The 22257-nt window shown below is 41.8% G+C and overlaps 1 protein-coding gene across 1 annotated transcript in view; it reads right to left on the minus strand.

Moving 5' to 3' along the window:
- Positions 1-5208: 5208 nt before the first annotated feature.
- LOC126466722 (inter-alpha-trypsin inhibitor heavy chain H4-like) overlaps positions 5209-22257 on the minus strand; it is a 210487-nt gene continuing 193438 nt past the window's right edge. The window contains exons 12-13 of the mRNA XM_050096404.1: positions 15125-15217; positions 5209-5642 (exon numbers count right to left, since the gene is read on the minus strand). Coding sequence (XP_049952361.1) covers positions 5599-5642; positions 15125-15217 — 137 coding nt within the window. The 3' untranslated portion in view covers positions 5209-5598. The remainder of the gene's footprint in view (positions 5643-15124; positions 15218-22257) is intronic.

Here is a 22257-nt window from a genome sequence, read left to right on the forward strand (position 1 = left end):
AATATTTTTAGACAAGATGAAGCTAATTTAAATCACATCTATCATGAATATCTTGGTGGAGATTTAAAGACTGACAAATTTAAAGAAATAAGTAGTAAATGTTGAAATAAAGAAGAATTTGATTTATTATGATAGATATGACAAGGAACATTAATAACTGTAAATATAAAGGAAAGATTAGGAAACTTTTAAACATTGAATATAAACATTGAACTTATATATTAAATGTAAATATTGAACATAAACACTGAGCACAAAATAAAAATGAATATTGTATTTTTTTATCCTTAATAAATAATTGGAGAATACGATCCAGGAGTTGCTAGAAAAGGTAGACGAAATAGAAGAGTAAAGGAACAATTAAAAGAAGAGTTAAAGAAATGGAAAAAACAATCAAGAAAAGAATGTGAAGAATTAAAGAAAGATGAAGCAGTTATCGATACAATTGTAAACCTTAATCAAGGAATTAATGTTTTAAAAGCAGCTGAAGGAAATAGAAAACATAAAATGAAAATGATTCCGTAAAATCGTCATTATTTAGAAGAACTTAACGATATACAATCAATTCCACCATAGGGTTGGCTGTAATCCTGCTAGGTATAACTAGACAATAAGTGAATTGGAAATAAAAAAATTGTTATAGAACTGTAAAAAAGAAAGTTAAAACTGAAGATGTAAAAAAATAAACATAATTGAGTAAATGTTAGAATTTATAAATCATAATCAAGATAACGTTTTTCGATTCAGACCTGTTAGTACTTTTAAATGTATTGTTGAGTTACCAGTAGAATTCAATGCTAATAGTATAAAAGTTGGTAAAAAAAGAATATGGAGGAACAGATGGATCATATAACTAAAAAAAAAACAACTATGGATAATTTAGGAGCAGAATTTGATTCTCTTGACTTACAAAATTATGATAGAATTTTATTCGACTCAAATGCAGCATATAATGAAAATAATCCAAATAAAATTAAACAAAGCTATGGAAATAAACAGAATTATTTGATAAAACCAATTGTTGAAGAACATTTTCCTAGTTTTTCAGAATCAAATCATGGTGACTCATTTGGTACATTTGGTGAAGGTTTAGTAAAAAAAATATTCCAAAACACCAATCGAATATGTTTGGATGGATGACAGTCAATTAATTGACAGATTAGCAGTAATACATGGAGAAGAATTAACTGTAAGTAAAAATTATCATAATGAAAATGTGCAAATAACTGAGATGTTTACTAATAAATCTAATGGTTGTATTATTAATGAGCCTAAAGGAATTCCTTATTTAATCACATTTTTGAATAATTTACATCACACATTTTAGAAAAGTGAAAAATGTCGAAAAGAATTAGTTAATACTTTAATTAATAAATTACCAGTTGAACTGCATCCTACAGGCTATCGGTTCTGCGGTCATCAATCCAAGATAGAAGAAAGGTTAGCTAGAGGATATCAAGGAATTAATCCGTTAAACCTTCGATTTTTTATTCCAAGTTTGTCACTGATTCACACTTTATTTCTTAAGCAAAGGTTTTCATTCTTTGGGTTTATGTGGAACCCATTTGTTTGATACTCAGATGGATGTTCTTCAGTTGTCGGACGCTGATGGGAACCTTTTCATGTATAAGACTTATCACCTATAATCTGAAGGCAGCCTGCAATTGAAGACAGCTCATAATTTGGTTCCAGAAATACACCAATAGGCTTACTTGAACAAGACATTGCAGTTTGGCGTCTAGAGGAACCATCACTTGCAGAAGACTCAGAAGTTTTGAGAAGAAAAGAACCGATATTTGAAAAAGCCACAGTATTAGTGTTCTTGTCCAAAGGATTATCAGTAGGAACCGCAGCCGCAGTATAGTCTGCATCGGTCACCACGTTAGGGTCTACAGGAAATATTCCGTACTTTGTGAAGCCATCGTCGTTGAAACGGCTGTGCGAAGAAACGTTTCACCCAAGAGTGCCCTTGTTGGAACTGTGTGACAGCTCTTCGATTATTGCGAAGAAGTTTTTCACAAGCTTGTGTGTCTTAGAAGATTTTAACAGGAGACATGAATGCCATAGCCAAAGGTTGGTGCTTGTGGTTACAGTGTGGGTGAAATCACACAATAGTTGTATGATTTTCTCAGGATTTATCAATGAAACCTATGTTTTTAGTATAGGTTAAGTGACCATCTAAGATTAGTAGAACTGGATCTTGAGAAGTTGTTTTTGGATGTTTTAAGAATGTTGAAACCAATCCAACAAAGTTCACGCTCACTGCATTCACCCGCTGGGCGTGGGGTGGGGGGGGGGGGCATGCAAAGTCGACAGCAGATCTCTACCAGCATAAGTTGTGACTCCTACTTGTCTTCCATTGAAAGCGCCGGCCGGAGTGGCCGTGCGGTTCTAGGGGCTACAGTCTGGAACCGAGCAACCTGCCTCGGATATGGATGTGTGTGATGTCCTTAGGTTAGTTAGGTTTAATTAGTTCTAAGTTCTAGGTGACTGATGCTCTCAGAAGTTAAGTCGCATAGTGCTCAGAGCCATTTGAACTATTTTTTTCCTTTGAGAGCAAACACTTTTCTGTTCTTGGACTGAACTGTTGTAAGTAGGCTGTTTATGTTTTCTCTATGTAAGTAGGCTGTATATGTTTTCTTATTGGCAACGTTACGTAGCGCTCAATATGAAAATCACTGGCTGTGCTGTGTGCAGTCTGTGGCTAGTTTGCATTGTTGTCTGCCATTGTAGTGTTGGGCAGCGGCAGCTGGATGTGAACAGCGCGTAGCGTTGCGCAGTTGGAGGTGAGCCGCCAGCAGTGGTGGATGTGGGGAGAGAGATGGCGGAGTTTTGTAATTTTTCATGAACTGCTATATTTGTACATGATGATATCAAGGTAAATACATTGTTTGTTCTCTATTAATATCTTTCATTTGCTAACTATCCCTATCAGTAGTTAGTGCCTTCCATAGTTTGAATCTTTTATTTAGCTGGCAGTAGTGGCTCTCGCTGTATTGCAGTAGCTTGAGCAGCGAAGATTTTTGTGAGGTAAGTGATTTGTGAGAGGTATAGTTTAATGTTAGTCAGGGCCATTCTTTTGCAGGAATCTTTGATAGTCAGATTGCGTTGCGCTAAAAATATTGTGTGTCAGTTTAAGCACAGTCTTGTAGAATTGTTCAAAGGGGACGTTTCATACTGTCAGAAGATATGTTTCATCTACATTATGAATACGATAAGCGGGAGATGAAATCTTTTATCTTGCAATGTTTTAAGGATATAAAAAGAACTTATCGTTCACCTTGTTAAACGCTTGTGCTCTAGCCATAGATTTAGATTCTGGCTTCCTAAGACTAATATTACGATGCCGTTCTCTAAAGCATGCCACCCAGTCTTTGCCTACCATTTCAGATTCTTTGTTGATACGATTTGGGATTTGTTATGCTCTGCCAACCGGAATTGTAACCACCGCAGGTCATTCATTGTAACTGCGTAAACTGCTTTTCCATTTCAAAAATCGTAATTAAGGATTTATTCCTCTTATGCTTCACTGAACACATCTCGTAAGCTGCCCATAACCTTTTAACTGCCAACTGCATCTCTACTTTTATTTAGAAATCTTCGTTTTATCGTGTTATGTGGAATATTGAATTTTTTTGGTGCTTGTTATCATTATTTGCTACTTCCGTCGCCTTTTAGATCGCAACAGGCTCGCATGTTCGTTGCTCTGTTTGGTGAATGTATTTTCTTGGCTAAACTTTTGCAAACCCTTGAAGAAAAACAGAATAGTGGATATTAGTTCTCTGTATAAAACGATTTGCAATGTTTTAATTTCAATTGCTGTGTTGCACAAAAATATGGAATTAGCTAGTTGTCATTGGGAAAAACAGACTGAAAATGAATTGTCAAGAATAGTGACGAGCTGTCGGGAAAAGCAGCCAAAAAAAGTGTCCCGTGATATCATAAAAATCTGTTTCTCTACACAAAAGTGAAGCAACTGAAGTAATATGAGTGACATACCTTACATTAACAGATCAGGAAAGATAAACGTGTTCAAAGAATGATAAGGAGCAAGCTTCCTTTGTCAGTGTCTTTGACAACTCTAATGGTGTCGATTACAGCTACTCTGGCCATTTCTATGTAGGTAGCAGCGCTGCTGAAGACGTCATATAAACAATGGCAACTTTTCCCAACCAGACCACTTTACCCTTCTTTCCCCTACAAGTGCTGCACCTAAAACACCTATTTGGAACTATATACGAGTCCTTCTTCGACATTATCTAATCTTCAGAGACTCGATTTCTGAAAGGAAGTCTAAACTGAACAGTGATTTTTCATCTCAATATATATCAAATAACTATGTTTGTTGACTTCTCATTTTGTTTAGAAAGAGATTTTTTAAATTGGAGGTTTTTTTCTGTACAGAAATAAACATTTCCTAAGAAGCAAATTTCAATTGTGTACTTACCTCATTACCACTGCGAGCACTTCCGGAGGAGAAACGCTGTTCCACATCTTGATTTCTTTATGATGGAAATGAATTCGTAAAATTGACAGCAATTTCTTTCTGATGTCCTGGATAAATTAACAAACTTTGTATTGTCCTATCCATAGCCTCTCATATAGTCTTACTGAAGGCACCCAATTTAAATCAGCCTTGCAAGTGAGGATGTACGCAACACTTTCTACGTCGGCGCTGGTTGTTTTTGTGAAAGCTATAGAGTTCAACGAGGCTGCTAACATCAGTATTACCAATACTACTGCTCTTCTGCACAGAACTGGACTGCAGTATTTTCGGCGCGCCTGCCATCTCGGTGGACGTGGCCGGCCGTTGTTCTACCGGCCTGCAAAAAAGCCGGTCCGCCTAAATTGTTGTTATGGACAAGGGCCCTAAGTTTTCAGGACGGATCGTGAGTCGTGCTTGGGTAGCTCAGTTGGTAAAGCGCTTACTGAGGGATGCAAACGCCCTGTTTGGTCCGGCACAGTTTTAACCTGACAGGAAGTTTTATATCAGCATTCTCCGCTGCAGAGTGAAAAAAATTCATTCTGTAAACATCCCCAGGGTGTGGCTTAGCCACTTCTCCGCAGTATCCTTCCTTCCAGGAGTGCTAGTACCACAAGTTTCGTGGGAGAACGTCCGTAATGTCTGAAAGGTAGGAGATGAGGTACTGGCGGAAGTAAAGCTGTGAGGTCTTGACTCGGGTTGCTCAGTAGGTAGAACACGTCATCCCGAAACAGAAAGGATTTTATTTGTCAAAGAGTTCAACACAGAACTTTATTTACCATATAACTCCGTAACTGAAGAATTAGCAGTATCCAGAACATGTACTGAGACTTACACTTTCCTCTGCGGTTTATGAAGAAAGACAGTCGGGTTTACTTTACACAATAAGAATATGTTTGATTATGAGCATGACTAATTGTATGTAACGTTAACTATAATGCTGATACTTTGTTGATTCATCAGTAAGCAGTGCGAACACACAGGCAGGCTGATGTACCACGGAAGACACTTGCTATACTTCACGTTGCAGCTACTTGTTGCAAATTCCCATTGCAGTCAGTACTGGTGTGTGGATGGTTACCTTCTTCGCCAGGGTGCTTACAAACTACATCATCTTAGTTAAACACGAACACAATTAGGACTGCAACAACCATGGAAACTGGAAAGAAACAAGAAGTAAATTATTAACTGACATTTTCTCGGTTTCAGTGTATAATGCGGTTGGCTTCTACGCCATCTTATTTAATAACACCATACCACCTGCAAACATTTTATACCATTTATAAGTACTTACCTATCTGCATAATGCATAAGGACCGGCGTATTTTCCTCAAAATCTGTAGTTTGTATTGTAGTAGTCTAAAGTATCAGTATCAAACTAAAGTAGCAGTACCAAACTATCAGTTACAATTTTCTTCCTATTCTGAAAAATAATTTTTTTCATTGACTAAACCATGATTTTTCGGTAGACTTCTGTCTGACGTAAATTTGTTAGTGTGAAAAACAGTTATCATGTAATGTGACGACTTAAATGTGTTGTATTTTCATTCACCTCATCTCTCCAGTTCAGATATGTGACTAGTTTCCAAAAATACTCAGAACCATCTTATTAACTACTTCTGAGCATCCTGATTAGTCTCAATAATGAACATAAGCAACTACATGTCATGGTCTGAGAGGCCACCGAGTCTTGGTTCAGTGACTTAAATTTGTTCTTAATTAGATAGTTCTGTAAACATATTGTCTGCTGCACTAGCTATCCTAGTTGGAAAGTTTACACTTGCAATTAAAGTCAATAATGATATTAGTGGTCGCAATAAAATCTTACTTGAAAAGTTTAAAAAGTATGGTAAATTTATGACAACCACTATTTCATTTTTTCTTTTTTTACTGTTGTGGGTAAATATAGATTTAAAATGGTTTGTGAACAGATTAAAATTTTCTGAAACTGCTTAGCGTAAAAGTTTTGAAATTCTACCTCCACACAAATGATTTCAGACGTTTCTCTCAGGAATACTGACTAATATTCAGGAATACTGACTAATATTAATGTTCTTAAATGTGTGATATCTTCTGCTGAACGTTGCAGCAACTTTTTTCTCCATGTTTGCTGTGCAGCAGTGAGATGCCAAATAAATCCTGCAACACTTAAAATACACTGCCGAATAAAATGCAACACCGCAAGCACTGTGTACAGTGTTAGTGGTTTGTTTATCACGGCGATTGACTATCAGATGACACTCAGGAGTCCTATTTGTGCACCGTTTTGGCTCTGGAGGTTGTAACTATGCTGGGTTTGGAAGTGAACTGTGGTTGCAACATTAATTATGGGATACAATCATGCCCCACCGACATGTACGCACTCCTGTTGAAAAGCTTTAGCCATTTGAATGGGGTCCCACTGTGAGCCTGTGGGAAGCTGGATGGACGAATCGACGGAATGCTGCATATGTTGGGCACAGTGTATCGGAGGAGTGTCGCTGCTTTCAGCAGTGGCTAGTGGAACATTCTCAGACCCGTCGACCGGGTTCTGGATGTCCGCATAGTACTGACGCACGTGAAGGTCGGTGCACTGTGCATAAAAAATCATCTAAAGGCGAAATCTGTGCACATGTTGCACCCGATATTTCATTAGGTACCATTAGAAACCGTTTACTTCAAGCAGTGTTTGGATCATGTGTGCATCTAGTCAGGCTACCACTGACGCTACGACACTGCGCCTGCTCTGGCGTCCGGAAAGAGTTGATTGCAGAATGTAACTGCGTTCTTTTGTCTTCAGTATTGAGCGTTGGTTGTGTCTGTATGCGAGTAACGACCCTACACGTGTATGGAGCAAACCAAGTGACCTGACCATTCCAGAGTGCAATCGTCCACAACACACAGGTCCCAGCCCAGACTTCACTGTCGCGGGCCATCAGTTACAACGCACAGTCACATTTGGCATTTCTGCATGGTGTAATAACTAGTGACCCCTACAATGCAGTGGCTGTTATGACCGAGTTACTGCCATGTCGTGGACAGGTAGGTGATGTACTTTTCCAGCAGCATAATGCATGTCCACTGTAATAATTGATTATTCCTTGCTGCTGTAGTGTTAACTTGATGCTATGAGAAAGGAGGACAGGCGTTACAAGGTGCGGAAGCAGAGACGATGCTGAGGGCAGACGAAACTAGGAGAGATATTGTTAAGCGAAGTAAACCGTAAGGGGAGAGTTTTGCGAAAATGCAGACGCCCCCAGAAGCGGTTCCTGGGCTTTAGTTACTCTTCAAGGAATTAACATGTAACTTCATATATTGTCTAGACGCTGTAGCAGGTTGTCACCATAGAACTTTGTAACCAAGAGGCACGTACTAGTGTATAAAGCCAGCTTGATACCAGCCCTGAGAACAGCAACGTCAGTAGGCTCACAAGGGTTAGAAAGAGAGCGGAAGCACCAAAAACTGTTGACCTAGCAGTCCCTACTACGGGGAGGCCGAGGAGCGGGGCTAAATGACGTTTAACAATAATGTTGCAAGCCTTATTTGGCAGAGCAGTTACGTTTAGGTTGCAGGTAACAATGTTGACACCAAAGACGGACTTAGTGCAATTGCATTAACGTCCCAGCCTTAGGAGCAGTAGAGGGGACATACGCCGGCCGCGGTGGTCTCGCGGTTCTAGGCGCTCAGTCCGGAACCGCGCGACTGCTACGGTTGCAGGTTCGAATCCTGCCTCGGGCATGGAGGTGTGTGATGTCCTTAGGTTAGTTAGGTTTAAGTAGTTCTAAGTTCTAGGGGACTGATGACCATAGCTGTTAAGTCCCATAGTGCTCAGAGCCATTTGAACCATTTAGAGGGGACATAACTAAACCGTGATTGGCAGGCACCTGCAAGAGACCTACGGGACTGGCTGGGTGGCTTTAAGTGGGAAAAACAGTGCCCCCACGCGTCTCTCTAAAACCCCTAGATTCCGCATTTGGGTGGAGTTCTCAGTCAGACGATCTGGGCGCCGAATCCGCGTCCGTCGACTCCAGTCTCGGTCCAGCTCCGCGTAAGTCTGCTCTCTCTCTCTCTCTCTCTCTCTCTCTCTCTCTCTTTGAGTGCCTCAGTGAACATTGTCACTTTCAGTATGTTTTGTTTTGCAACTAAGTTGTTGCCTTAAGATGCTGCTAATGTTTTCTACTGTGGTTAGCATCCACTCCTGGGACTTCTGCACTGGTTTCTGTTGTAACAGTGTTATTCATGCTTTTTCTAACGCTAGAACTGGCCTCCAGTGTATTAGTTACTCCTGTCTGGAATAAACAACTATTTCAAAACCCTGTTCGTCCAACAGTCTCCACAACGAGTTCCCTACCGAGTCTCATCACCTGCATTTTTAGCAAATGCCTGTATTAGTGTTGGTTCAGATAGAAGAAAACAATCAAATGCCTTCACTGTGAATTGTCCTTCTGCCTTCTGCTCTGTACCGCTCGTGAGCGCAGACTGGCCAGTAGCCCCCCTTTTTCCCTCTCCCACCTAAGCCAGGATATAACACCACATACGGATACTGTGGTGCAAAGTGCACTTCGTGGTGTACAACAACTGCTCTGGGTAGCGAGATCACCACACCTTCGCCAATTTAGCACGTGTGGGACATATGAAGAAACTTACTCGTTTTTTAGAGCCTACATGAACCACTGCCTAATTGCCACAAAAGGACCAAGATGTTTAGGCCAGCACGATGCAGTTCGGTACCTTTATGGTCGTTTGCTTGCGGGAATAGACTCCTGCGTTGTTGCCTGGCGGGGGGAGGAGAGGGGGATGGGTACACTGCGTACTGATGCGACTGTTTGGACATGTTTTACTGTGAGATGTGTGCTTCCTCTCATCTGAATTCCTCAATGATGAACTTCGGATTTGTCTGAAAGGACAGACACCTCGCATTCATATAAATATTTTCATCCGTCCAGTAGATTGACACACACAGCCCATGATGTTTATTTTGAAGGAGACAAACTTCACCATAAGATTCATCCAAAATACCTTGGAATCATGATACATACAATATTTTTGTTTTAAGGAGCACTTGATACGAACATCTACTGAGGTGAAAAGCAGAAACGACATTTTCCAGGAACTGCGTTGAACTACATGCGGATTGTCATCAGACACTCTTCGATTGTCAGAACACGGTTTAGTACACCCAACAACTGGCTTAACAGTTCATATGTAAAAAAGGTAGACGTACGACTTAACGAAGGCACGCGTATCGTTAGTGTCTATGCGATGTACTCCCGCATACTTCCCTATCTTGAGCCACATTCCACCTCCTGAACAGGAAAGCGATGTGAATACAACAAGACTGCTGATAACCTCGCCCCTCCTGTACTGAACGTTGTGTTCTCTGCGGAGCGAAAAAGATTAAGATCTAGACATCCATTTGTTATCATGGCCAGGACTCTTAGAGAAATTGAGTTCAGTACCACCGATGAATGAAAACGCTACTGGCAAAAAAACTGTACACCACAACGGCTGAAACTGCTGTAAATCTCGGAAAAACATCTGGATTTGGCCAGCTTCGGGCAGTTTGTTCGACCATGAACCACGTTCGAACTGACCACGGAAGATGGGTAAACACTCTCCACAAGTGGGGTAAATCTTCATCGCCATCTTGTGACTGTGGTGCAGAACGACGGTCAGTTGCTCCTGTTCTATCAACATGTACTGCAAGTGCCTACAAGGGCCAATCCGATGATTTCCTGACGACACGACTGGAGTGATAAATTACATAAAAGACCTTGGTACTCGTCTATAGCTGTTTTCATGTGTGTTATGTTACGCTGGAAAGCTGTGTTCAAATGTTGGCATTTAAGTTTAGTAAACTTGTTTATGAATAGCTACTCTTGTCACTCAGAAACTCATAATGTATGCCATACGGCAATTAGTAAATAAATGTTATTCAATGTATCCACGTGATCTTCAGTATTCTTCTGTTGCATCACAGTTCTAAAGCATCTGTTCTCTTCTTGCTTGTACTGATTATCGGCCACGTTTCGCTGCCGTACAAGGCTACACTTAAGACAATTCCTTTCAGGAAAGTTTTCCTAACTCTTAAATTTACACTCAGTGTTAATAAAACTCTCATTTGAAGAAATGCTTTTCGGATGCTATTACCAACACTCATTTTATGTCCTCTTTACAACGGCCATCGTCAGTTACGTTGCTGCCTAAACAGCAAAACCCACCTACGGGTTTTAGTGTCTCATTTTTTAGGGTCAGCATACCTGTTTTCATTCGACTACGCACCATTTCCCTTGTTTTACTTGCGTAGATCTGATAAATACCAACCATTATCTTCTCTCTGACAAAACTACAATGTCATCAGCAAACCTCGAAGTTTTTATTTCTTCTCATTCAACTTTAATTCCTTTTCCAAATTTCTGCCTGGTTACTTTTAATGCTTGCTTTATGTACATGTTGAGTACCGTGGGGTGCATAGTCAACTAAAATGTCTCATTCGCTTCTCCACTGCTCCTTCCTTTCCTCACCCTTCAACTCTTATAACTACAATCGGTATTTTTTAATAATACCTCTGTCCCTTTATCTTATCTCTGATTCTTTCATAATTTCAAAGAGCGTATTGAAAGTAAACCTTCACCAAATATGTTTTTTCTAAATTTCAAAATGGCATAAACGTGAGTCTGTCTGTCTTCAAACTATCTTCTGGAATAAGTCGTGGAGTCGGTATTGATCTGCGATACGTCGTGGAGTCAGTATTGATTCGCATGTTCCTACCTTTATCTGGAACAAAAACTTATTTTCTTCCAGGTCGACATCTACCAGTGGTTTCATTCTACACCATATAAACTTGTAAAATAGATATACGGTAACAGAAACGCACGTACTTACACACTACACGCAGAGTAGCTCCAGATCGCATTAAAAGTGAAAAAGGTAGGTACAGATCGTGAATGATTATTGCTAACATGTCATCATGTAAAAAATGTAACTCATACAGACAAACACACGAATGAAAGAAAACAAACTAACACAGAATGACCGTAACACAAGAAAAGCACTAACACTGCAGTGCCTTGTAGGATGAGGGAGATTTCTGTCCATTATGAGAGCTACCAATTCTGTGATGGATGGCTTAATTACAAGAACAGGTCGCAAACAGATGATGCTGGTATCCGTAACAACGACGTCTCCATCTGCTGTAGGATTGGCTGTGAAACCACCCAGCTTCCTTCCTTACTATCATGCCTACCATCTTATTTTCTACTCTCACTGAAGACTTTAGTTTATAAATTTCTACCTGCACAACTTTTTCGTTAAATTCAAAAGCTAAAAATATTCCGCAGTACAGAAAACAATTCTCTGAGAGAGGCTGGCACAACTCCATGCTGTGGGACATGGTCAATGACGAAGTGAGCGGCATGTATGGACTGGCTGGGAGACCAACATAACCCATGGAATTGCTTAGACATTAGAAAAATAAATAAAAAAATAAATATCGGCAGCAGTGAAAAAAATTGAAAGTCAGTCCTCTGTAATTCACTAAAATAGTTTCATCTGATATCACAAGACTATGTCTACTATACTACTGGCCATTACAATTGCTACACCAAGAAGAAATGCAGATGATTAAACGGGTATTCATTGGACAAATATGTTATACTAGAACTGACTTGTGATTACATTTTGACGCATTTTGGGTGCATAGATCCTGAGAAATCAGTACCCAGAACAACCACCTCTGGCCGTAATAACGGCCTTGATACTCCTGGGCATTGAGTCAAACAGAGCTTGGATGGCGTGTACAGGTACAGCTGCCCATGCAGCTTCAACACGATACTACAGTTCATCAAGAGTAGTGACTGGCGTACTGTGACGAGCCACTTGCTCGGCCACCACTGACCAGACGTTTTCAATTGGTGAGAGATCTGGCCAGGGCAGCAGTCGAACATTTTCTGTATCCAGAAAGGACCGTACAGGACCTGCAACATGCGGTAGTGCATTATCCTGCTGAAATGTAGGGTTTCGCAGGGATCGAATGAAGGGTAGAGCCACGGGTCGTAACACATCTGAAATATAGCGTCCACTGTTGAAAGTGCCGTCAATGCGAACAAGAGGTGACCGACACGTGTAACCAATGGCACCCCATACCATCACACCGGCTGATACGCCAGTATGGCGATGACGAATACACGCCTCCAATGTGCGTTCACCGCGACGTCGCCAAACACGGATGCGACCATCATGATTCTGTAAACAGAACCTGGATTCATCCGAAAAAATGACGTTTTGCCCTTCGTGCACCCAGGTTTGTCGTTGAGTACACCATCGCAGGCGCTCCTGTCTGTGATGCAGCCATGGTCACCGAGTTGATAGTCCATGCTGCTGCAAACGTCGTCGAACTGATGGTGCAGATGGTTGTTGTCTTGCAAATGTCCCCATCTGTTAATTCAGGGATCGAGACGTGGCTGCACGATCCGTTACAGCCATGCAGATAAGATGTCATCTCGACTGCTAGTGATACGAGACCGTTGGGATCCAGCACGGAGTTCCGTATTACCCTCCTGAACCCACCGATTCCATATTCTGCTAACCGTCATTGGATCTCGACCAACGCGAGCAGCAATGTCGCGATACGATGAATCGCAATCGCGTTAGGCTACAATCCGACAAACAACGTTTCACCAGGCAACGCCGGTCAACTGCTGTTTGTTTATGAGAAATCGGTTGGAAACTTTCCTCATGTCAGCACGTTGTAGGCGTCACCACCGGCGCCAACCTTGTGTGAATGCTCTGAAAAGCTAATCATTTGCATATCACAGCATCTTCTTCCTGTCGTTTAAATTTGGCGTCCGTAGCACGTCATCTTCGTGGTGTAGCGATTTTAATGGCCAGTAGTGTAATGAATCGAGACCTAAGCTTGGAGTGAATCATAACTTACGCACAGAACTACAAAGGTTTTGTTAAAAAAAAGAAGCAGTATACGGATACATCCATCATACATACTCTGTACAGTTAGGAACAAAGGTTTCATTAACATTTCATAAATGTTCAATTTGCCCTGAACCAAATGCACGACAAACATAAACACAATAGCCAAACCCGTACCCCACTTTTGCAAGTGTGTCTGTATTAACTGCATCCAGAACTGCTCTTGCAATGCGTCGTCGAATTCACTTACCGTGAGATTCGGTGGGTTTTGTAATACAATAAAAAGTGTTCCCTCGTTCTATAAAGTCTTTAAGTTACAGTCTTTCGGAATAGGCAATCTAACCTGCACATTTCATTTCAGGTTTCCGGAGAAGCCTGGAAGGAGATAGCGTTACAAATCTTGAACTTAAACTGTAGGAAACCTCAAATTTTTCCCTATAGAACGAAATCATACAAAAAAGGGAGCGCACTTATGAGTTGCATCAACTTGTTCTGATTTCTCCCAGAACAAGAGGTAGTAACTTATTTTGTTTATCTGCTTCTGTCAGTGGCAAAGGTACCAGAACTAGAGAGAGTAACACAGTTTGTCTCGTTGCGTCTGTAGCATATGTTCCAGATCAACAAAGACATTTTTTTTGTTTTTCTCCTTCCGTTGGCGACAAATGCAAAAGAACAAAAGGAAGTAAGAGATATTGTTTTTCTCCTTCCGCCGGTGACAATTGTACCAGAGCAAGAGGGAGTAACATATTTTGTTTTTCTCCTTTCGCTAATGACAAATGTATCATAAAAAGAGGGAGTAATGTATTTCGGTTTTCTCCTTCCGTCGGTGACAAATGTAATAGAACACGAGGGAGTAGCATATTCTGTTTTTCTTAAAAATATTTTTTCTCCTACTATCATTGACAAGTGTACCAGAACAATAGAGAGTAACATACTTAGTTTCTCTCGTTCTGTCGGTGACAAATGAAAATTAGTCGGCAGCACAGATATTCGTAGTAGGTTCCTGCTCAAGCGACCACCTAATCGACATAAAAATAAACATAAATAAAAAAATAATTAGACGACACTACAAGAATGAAAGTAAGCTGGTCTTGTAACCTCGCAGACGGGGAAGGTGCTGACGAAAGTAGCAAAACCGTATGAACTTTACTTCCATTCCAATGTTGACAGAGCTCATTGATAAGAAATGTTCTTACATGCGTGTGTCAGAGCAGTGGTGCTCTGACCTTTTGAAATATGAAACTTTCTGATCACTTTGTTCTTGCGTTAAAGCCGTTCCTACTCGAACCACATTTGGTAAGAAACGAGCGAGCCTGCAAGCGCGTTTTGCCATGGATAAACATACTGTAAAATTCGAGAAATACAACTGGCGCGAAGGCAAAGATTTTAGTTTCGATGCGTAAGGTTAAATTCGCCCCAAACTTCTCTCTTCATTCTTATAGAATAACTAGCTTTTGGCAATTGCATAAATCATTTTGAAACATCTTGTGTATACTTATGCAGAAAATGTATGCTATTTCGTTTAATGAAATGAAATTGAAGTCTGACTGAATAGAGATCAGAGAGCTGGGCATGCAGAAGCTTGAGCCTCAGAACTTTTAATATTTGAGTAAATAGAAATCAGAGAGCTGGGCCTGGAGAAGCTTTAATCTGTGAGCTTATAATACTTGAGTAAATATAAGTCAGAGAGATGGGCCTGCAGGAGCACTATGCTGAGAGCATTTGCACAGAACTCACCTGCTTGCAGCCACTTCGGCGCCGAGTGGAGTGGCACCGACGAATGGTCAAAGTTCAACGGCCCTGCCCACAGTGTCACCCGACCGTCGTCCGCTGCAAAATGAAGCCTTGTCTCGCAATGAAATCTCACAATGAAATTTGACACTGTCAAACCTGAGCAAGCCATCTATTTGAAATGAGCTCTTGTATTATTGCATTGGTTAATATACACTCCTGGAAATGGAAAAAAGAACACATTGACACCGGTGTGTCAGACCCACCATACTTGCTCCGGACACTGCGAGAGGGCTGTACAAGCAATGATCACACGCACGGCACAGCGGACACACCAGGAACCGCGGTGTTGGCCGTCGAATGGCGCTAGCTGCGCAGCATTTGTGCACCGCCGCCGTCAGTGTCAGCCAGTTTGCCGTGGCATACGGAGCTCCATCGCAGTCTTTAACACTGGTAGCATGCCGCGACAGCGTGGACGTGAACCGTATATGCAGTTGACGGACTTTGAGCGAGGGCGTATAGTGGGCATGCGGGAGGCCGGGTGGACGTACCGCCGAATTGCTCAACACGTGGGGCGTGAGGTCTCCACAGTACATCGATGTTGTCGCCAGTGGTCGGCGGAAGGTGCACGTGCCCGTCGACCTGGGACCGGACCGCAGCGACGCACGGATGCACGCCAAGACCGTAGGATCCTACGCAGTGCCGTAGGGGACCGCACCGCCACTTCCCAGCAAATTAGGGACACTGTTGCTCCTGGGGTATCGGCGAGGACCATTCGCAACCGTCTCCATGAAGCTGGGCTACGGTCCCGCACACCGTTAGGCCGTCTTCCGCTCACGCCCCAACATCGTGCAGCCCGTCTCCAGTGGTGTCGCGACAGGCGTGAATGGAGGGACGAATGGAGACGTGTCGTCTTCAACGATGAGAGTCGCTTCTGCCTTGGTGCCAATGATGGTCGTATGCGTGTTTGGCGCCGTGCAGGTGAGCGCCACAATCAGGACTGCATACGACCGAGGCACACAGGGCCAACACCCGGCATCATGGTGTGGGGAGCGATCTCCTACACTGGCCGTACACCACTGGTGATCGTCGAGGGGACACTGAATAGTGCACGGTACATCCAAACCGTCATCGAACCCATCGTTCTACCATTCCTAGACCGACAAGGGAACTTGCTGTTCCAACAGGACAATGCACGTCCGCATGTATCCCGTGCCACCCAACGTGGTCTAGAAGGTGTAAGTCAACTACCCTGGCCAGCAAGATCTCCGGATCCGTCCCCCATTGAGCATGTTTGGGACTGGATAATGCGTCGTCTCAAGCGGTCTGCACGTCCAGTACGAACGCTGGTCCAACTGAGGCGCCAGGTGGAAATGGCATGGCAAGCCGTTCCACAGGACTACATCCAGCATCTCTACGATCGTCTCCATGGGAGAATAGCAGCCTGCATTGCTGCGAAAGGTGGATACACACTGTACTAGTGCCGACATTGTGCATGCTCTGTTGCCTGTGTCTATGTGCCTGTGGTTCTGTCAGTGTGATCATGTGATGTATCTGACCCCAGGCATGTGTCAATAAAGTTTCCCCTTCCTGGGACAATGAATTCACGGTGTTCTTATTTCAATTTCCAGGAGTGTATTACACTTTCCGAGTTTTGACTCTAATGAGTCATCACCAAAACGAGAATATAGAAAATGCAAAATTACCGTTGATATCTCTGTATCTCCATCTTTATACAGATGGTTGCGGGACCTCGGCGGTTCAGTAGAGAATTTTTAATCAAAACACATTTCAGCCATCTAAACCTGCGGGTTGTTATTTTCTTTAGCAAACAGTTTCGGCGGTATATTACGCCATTTTCAGACCCATTGACCGACCTGTGGAAAGGCTCCCATCTCTGGCACAGTCAAAATAGGAGCCAGCATTCAGTGAATGGTATCCGTCGATTTCTACTCGACACAGGGATTACTTCAATTATCACAGTAGATGATCACTGAAGTCATAGCTGTATCAAGTAAAAATCTACAGATACCAGTCATTGAATGCTGGCCCCTGTTTTCACTGGACCAGAGATGGGACTCTTCCTACAAATCAGTCAGCGGACCTGAAGAGGATGTAACACATCGCCGAAACTGGTTGCTCAACAAAATAAAAATTTGGAAATTTAGACGCCAGAAGGGTGTTTTGACTTGACATTCTGTACACTTAATATAGTTGTAAAATATTATGTAAATGAAACAAAGCTACATTAGTTTCTGAAGTTAGTTTCTCAAATGAGATTTTATTTTTGTACAGAAATTAAACAGTAGTATTTACAGCAATAGCGCTTTTTTGCTTTCAGTTTTCTTCATTCGATTTGAATGATGCGGTCGCGCGGTTCCAGACTGTAGCGCCTAGAACCGCTCGGCCACCACGGCCGGCTCAACATCTTCTGTGTGTTACTTCCAATTTAAGTTGTTCGTTATTATAATACCTAGGTTTTTAGTTGAATTTACGGCTGTTAGATTATACTGATTTATCGTGTAACCGAAGTTTAACGAGTTCCTTTTAGCCCTCACGTGGATGGCCTCACACTTTTCGTTATTTAGGGTCAACTGCCACTTTTCGCACCATTCAGATATCTTTTCTATATCGTTTTGCAGCTTGTTTTGATCTTCTGATGACTATTAGTCGATAAGCGACAGCGTCATCTGCAAACAACCTAAGATGGCTGCTCAGATTGTCTCCAAAATCATTTATATAGATAAGGAACAGCAAAGGTCCTATAACACTACCTTGGGAAACGCCAGAAATCACTTCTGTTTTACTCGATGATTTTCCGTCAATTACTACGAACTGTGACCTCTCTGACAGGAAATCACAAATCCAGTCACGTAACTGAGACGATATTCCATAAGCGCGCAATTTCACTACGAGCCGCTTGTGTGGTACAGTGTCAAAAGCCTTCCGGAAATCCAGAAATACAGAATCGATCTGAAATTACTTGTCAGTAGCACTCAACACTTTTACAACTTACCTTGAATGATGATCAATAGAAATGCTGCTCACAGAGGTTTAAAGGAAAATTCAATACCGGATCACTAAGAAGAATAGAGAAAGCTTTGAAGTACTGTAAAGCAATGCGTTCGTAATGCCATAACCAGGCACGCGTGCTCCTCTGCAATTCTGTGGAGGAATCTCCACAACTTAGGTACTAGAAAGACGAAATCATAAACTTTTAGGTCTTAGCCGACGAACTGAACGAATTTCTTATTGCACCACTCAACCTCCATGTTCCAAAAAACTAACGCCTGCAGATATATCCTGACTACTAACTAGGAGCGACGCTTTCCATCTAAAACGCGTTACAATAGATGCAATAAGAATAGCGATGATGAGAACCTGTTCTGAAGCGATATGCAATGACGATATGAGGATAACCAGGATCAAGTATGTTGCAGGTAGCTTAATATGTGTTTTACAGACATATTTAATTTTTCTCTGGAGAATGGAACATATCTCACCCCATGGCAAAGAAGCATATTCCGACCTATCTCTGAGAAGGAAAACCCGCAATGCCGTTGTGATTACCGACCAGTTAGCATACTGTGTCCAAAGACCTGGAATATATTGTTCAGAAGCAAATTATCGATCATTTAAGAAAATTCAACTTACGTGACAAATATCATAACAGGTTTCGTAAACATCTTAGCACAAACACCGCATTAATTAAAGCAACTGATGTCTTCAAATATGCCATGGACAAACGCGATGCCACAATACTGACTCTACGAGACTCCAGCAAAGCATTTAATACTGTCAACTTTGACACATTTTTTCAGAAAAATGCGAGAGCTAAATTTTTCAGACAGTGCTGAAGTGGTTTGAAAGCTACATTGAAAACAGACAATAGTATATGTTTGTGGAAATGGGCAGTCGTCCCGGAATCAGGAGTTTCACAAGGATCATACGTGGGCCTACTTTTGTTTTCCTTGTGTGTCAAAGATATCTTGTCGGTTGTAGCCTCTCGTAAATATCACTTCTATGCGACGAACTCCAGCCTCACCTCTGAGTCACACATGAAAATATGAAGAGTTCGATCGTCCACATTAATGACGATCTGCCTTCAGTGGTAAAATGATCGCAAAACCTGGGTCTTAAATGAGAACAATTCATAAGTGACATTAGCATCGTATCAGAAATTAATTAGTTCAAAATTCCGCTAACGATTGTTTCCTAGTCTTCTCGACGGTATTCCAATCCTTCATGAGAAGACAGTTAAGAACTTTGTGTAAATTTGGACGAGCATTTCACCTGGACCGAAAATACTTACGCTTGCCTCTATGCACTGAAACCTTTCAATAGAATGTGGATTGTAAACTTGCTTAGTCACTTGTTCTGCTGAATCTCCACTATGGTGATGTGATCCAGCACGGCATGAACAGTGAAAACAGTATATGCTTAGAACTAATCATGACTGTGTGTGTGTGTGTGTGTGTGTGCTACATCTGCAACATGCGCCTATGTCAGTCATAGTTCGGTTGCTTGTGGCAGAACAAGATACGCTACTACCATACGTCGCCATTCCGTTACACAGCTGATGGTTGTTCATATTCGCAACTATGAATACAATTCAGGTATACCATACGTTGTATCTACTTCGTCTCCTTCCTAGCTCGCTAGCGTTCTTTGGTATTACCAAAGGTTCAATATCTGCTATCTAAACAAAAGACCACTTATTCACATAACTATCCTAGCTGCGCCCTTTCATGAAACAAAAACATTCTGAAATTACATATCTGTCACTGCCATCCGCTTCTGTAACAAGTAACCCAACACATTTAATGCCAGTGGCTTTTAAGAAGAAGCTGAAGCATTTTGTTTGTCACCCTCATAACATTTCCCCAAAAATCAACCCACTGTGTATCGCCAATTTTCCCCTTGTCAAACATCAGAGTCAGTGTTTCTCGCAGTTACGCTTTTTATGTTTCTTTTAACAGTAAATCGCACCGCTTTTGTTCCCTTATCTTCGTTGATTTGGGTGAAGGTCACGGTTAAAGCAGGCTCAGACATGATAATTGGATGTCTCTATAGGCCCCCTGGCTCAGCAGCTGTTGTGGCTGAGCACCTGAAGGATAATTTGGAAAATATTTCGAGTAGATTTCCCCACCATGTTATAGTTCTGGGCGGAGATTTTAATTTGCCGGATATAGACTGGGAGACTCAGACGTTCATAACGGGTGGCAGGGACAAAGAATCCAGTGAAATTTTTTTTAAGTGCTTTATCTGAAAACTACCTTGAGCAGTTAAACAGAGAACCGACTCGTGGCGATAACATATTAGACCTTCTAGTGACAAACAGACCCGAACTATTTGAAAAAGTTAACGCAGAACAGGGAATCAGCGATCATAAAGCGGTTACGGCATCGATGATTTCAGCCGTAAATAGGAATATTAAAAAGGGTAGGAAGATTTTTCTGTTTAGAAAAAGTGACAAAAAGCAGATTTCAGAGTACCTGTTGGCTCAACACAAAACTTTTGTCTCAAGTATAGATAGTGTTGAGGATCAGTGGACAAAGTTCAAAACCGTCGTACATAATGCGTTAGATGAGTATGTGCCAAGCAAGATCGTAAGAGATGGAAAAGAGCCACCGTGGTACAACAACCGAGTTAGAAAACTGCTGCGGAAGCAAAGGGAACTTCACAGCAAACATAAACATAGCCAAAGCCTTGCAGACAAACAAAAATTACGCGAAGCGAAATGTAGTGTGAGGAGGGCTATGCGAGAGGCGTTCAATGAATTCGAAAGTAAATTTCTATGTACTGACTTGGCAGAAAATCCTAAGAAATGTTGGTCTTATGTCAAAGCGGTAGGTGGATCAAAACAAAATGTCCAGACACTCTGTGACCAAAATGGTACTGAAACAGAGGATGACAGACTAAAGGCCGAAATACTAAATGTCTTTTTCCAAAGTTGTTTCACAGAGGAAGATTGCACTGTAGTTCCTTCTCTAGATTGTCGCACAGATGACAAAATGGTAGATATCGAAATAGACGACAGAGGGATAGAGAAACAATTAAAATCGCTCAAAAGATGAAAGGCCTCTGGACCTGATGGGATACCAGTTCAATTTTACACAGAGTACGCGAAGGAACTTGCCCCCATTCTTGCAGCGGTGTACCGTAGGTCTCTAGAAGAGCGTAGCGTTCCAAAGGATTGGAAAAGGGCACAGGTCATCCCCGTTTTCAAGAAGGGACGTCGAGCAGATGTGCAGAACTATAGACCTATATCTCTAACGTCGATCAGTTGTAGAATTTTGGAACACGTATTGTGTTCGAGTATAATGACTTTTCTGGAGACTAGAAATCTACTCTGTAGGAATCAGCATGGGTTTCGAAAAAGACGGTCATGTGAAACCCAGCTCGCGCTATTCGTCCACGAGACTCAGAGGGCCATAGACACGGGTTCACAGGTAGATGCCGTGTTTCTTGACTTCCGCAAGGCGTTCGATACAGTTCCCCACAGTCGTTTAATGAACAAAGTAAGAGCATATGGACTATCAGACCAATTGTGTGATTGGATTGAGGAGTTCCTAGATAACAGGACGCAGCATGTCATTCTCAATGGAGAGAAGTCTTCCGAAGTAAGAGTGATTTCAGGTGTGCCACAGGGGAGTGTCATAGGACCGTTGCTATTCACAATATACATAAATTACCTTGTGGATGACATCGGAAGTTCACTGAGGCTTTTTGCAGATGATGCTGTGGTGTATCGAGAGGTTGTAACAATGGAAAATTGTACTGAAATGCAGGAGGATCTGCAGCGAATTGACGCATGGTGCAGGGAATGGCAATTGAATCTCAATGTAGACAAGTGTAATGTGCTGCGAATACACAGAAAGATAGATCCTTTACCATTTAGCTACAAAATAGCAGGTCAGCAACTGGAAGCAGTTAATACCATAAATTATCTGGGAGTACGCATTAGGAGTGATTTAAAATGGAATGATCATATAAAGTTGATCGTCGGTAAAGCAGATGCAAGACTGAGATTCATTGGAAGAATCCTAAGGAAATGCAATCCGAAAACAAAGGAAGTAGGTTACAGTACGCTTGTTCGCCCACTGCTTGAATACTGCTCAGCAGTGTGGGATCCGTAC

The sequence above is a fragment of the Schistocerca serialis genome, chromosome 1, assembly GCF_023864345.2.
Source record: "Schistocerca serialis cubense isolate TAMUIC-IGC-003099 chromosome 1, iqSchSeri2.2, whole genome shotgun sequence".
Classification (NCBI taxonomy): Eukaryota; Metazoa; Arthropoda; class Insecta; order Orthoptera; family Acrididae; genus Schistocerca; species Schistocerca serialis.